Below are 750 nucleotides of genomic sequence, written 5' to 3'. Positions count from 1 at the left end.
GTCTGAAGGTGCACGATTTCTGTCTCATCAAAGGAGCTGGACTTAGGTTCTGGACCGCCTTCCTCATTTTAGCTTCAAAGGAGCCCCAGTGAAAAGGCTCTGTGGATACTGTGTTGGGGCTGGAAGGAGCCAGGGCCAGCATCCTCTTTTAGGGGTGGGGAACTGGAGGCCCCAGGAAGCACACGCGCTGCTGTGAATCTTGGCCTGTGATAGGAAGACTAGCCAGAGATATGGATTTTGGGAGCCACCCCGCCCCATGCTACGCCTGTCCCTGCCCTCCTACCTTCACGAGCCTCTCGGAGGGTGGGAAGCAGCCTAAGCAGAGGCTAAGCAGGATCCAGCCCCGGGCCAAGCTGCTGGTCTTGAAGTTCTCTGAGAGCTGCTTGCAGATCTGACAGTAAACCTCGTCCCTAAAACACACAGACCACTGGGAAGGTTGGTCGGTCAAGGGCTGGCAGAAGGGGGAGAGCCCAAGACGAGATAGACGCGCTGGGGCATGTGCCCTTCCTGCATCCTAGGTGGGGCCATGACTGTAAATGGTCCTTGGCACTTGGACCTCCCCGACTTTTCACCTCCAATTGCCTTTGCCACCTCTCCATCATCACCCCCTGCATGAGCCAACCCGGACCAGGTCATCCATCTCCCAGGACCAAGTCACGCTGGCTATTTCCCTAGGGCCTGGGAATGCACTCTCCTTAGCCCTCATTTCTTCTCTCACCAAATCCCAGCCCCCTTTCCCATCCCCTCATC

The 750-nt window shown here is 57.1% G+C and overlaps 1 protein-coding gene across 1 annotated transcript in view; it reads right to left on the bottom strand.

Moving 5' to 3' along the window:
- The window catches only part of MYO7B (myosin VIIB), a 135,426-nt gene that overhangs the window by 21,867 nt on the left and 112,809 nt on the right, over positions 1-750 (bottom strand). Inside the window, exon 26 of the mRNA XM_045298324.1 lies at positions 284-410. Coding sequence (XP_045154259.1) covers positions 284-410 — 127 coding nt within the window. The remainder of the gene's footprint in view (positions 1-283; positions 411-750) is intronic.

Source organism: Echinops telfairi, unplaced genomic scaffold, assembly GCF_000313985.2.
Source record: "Echinops telfairi isolate 266 unplaced genomic scaffold, ASM31398v2 ScPeMD7_4;HRSCAF=17, whole genome shotgun sequence".
Taxonomy (NCBI): domain Eukaryota; kingdom Metazoa; phylum Chordata; class Mammalia; order Afrosoricida; family Tenrecidae; genus Echinops; species Echinops telfairi.
This window is presented reverse-complemented; position numbering and strand designations above follow the sequence as displayed.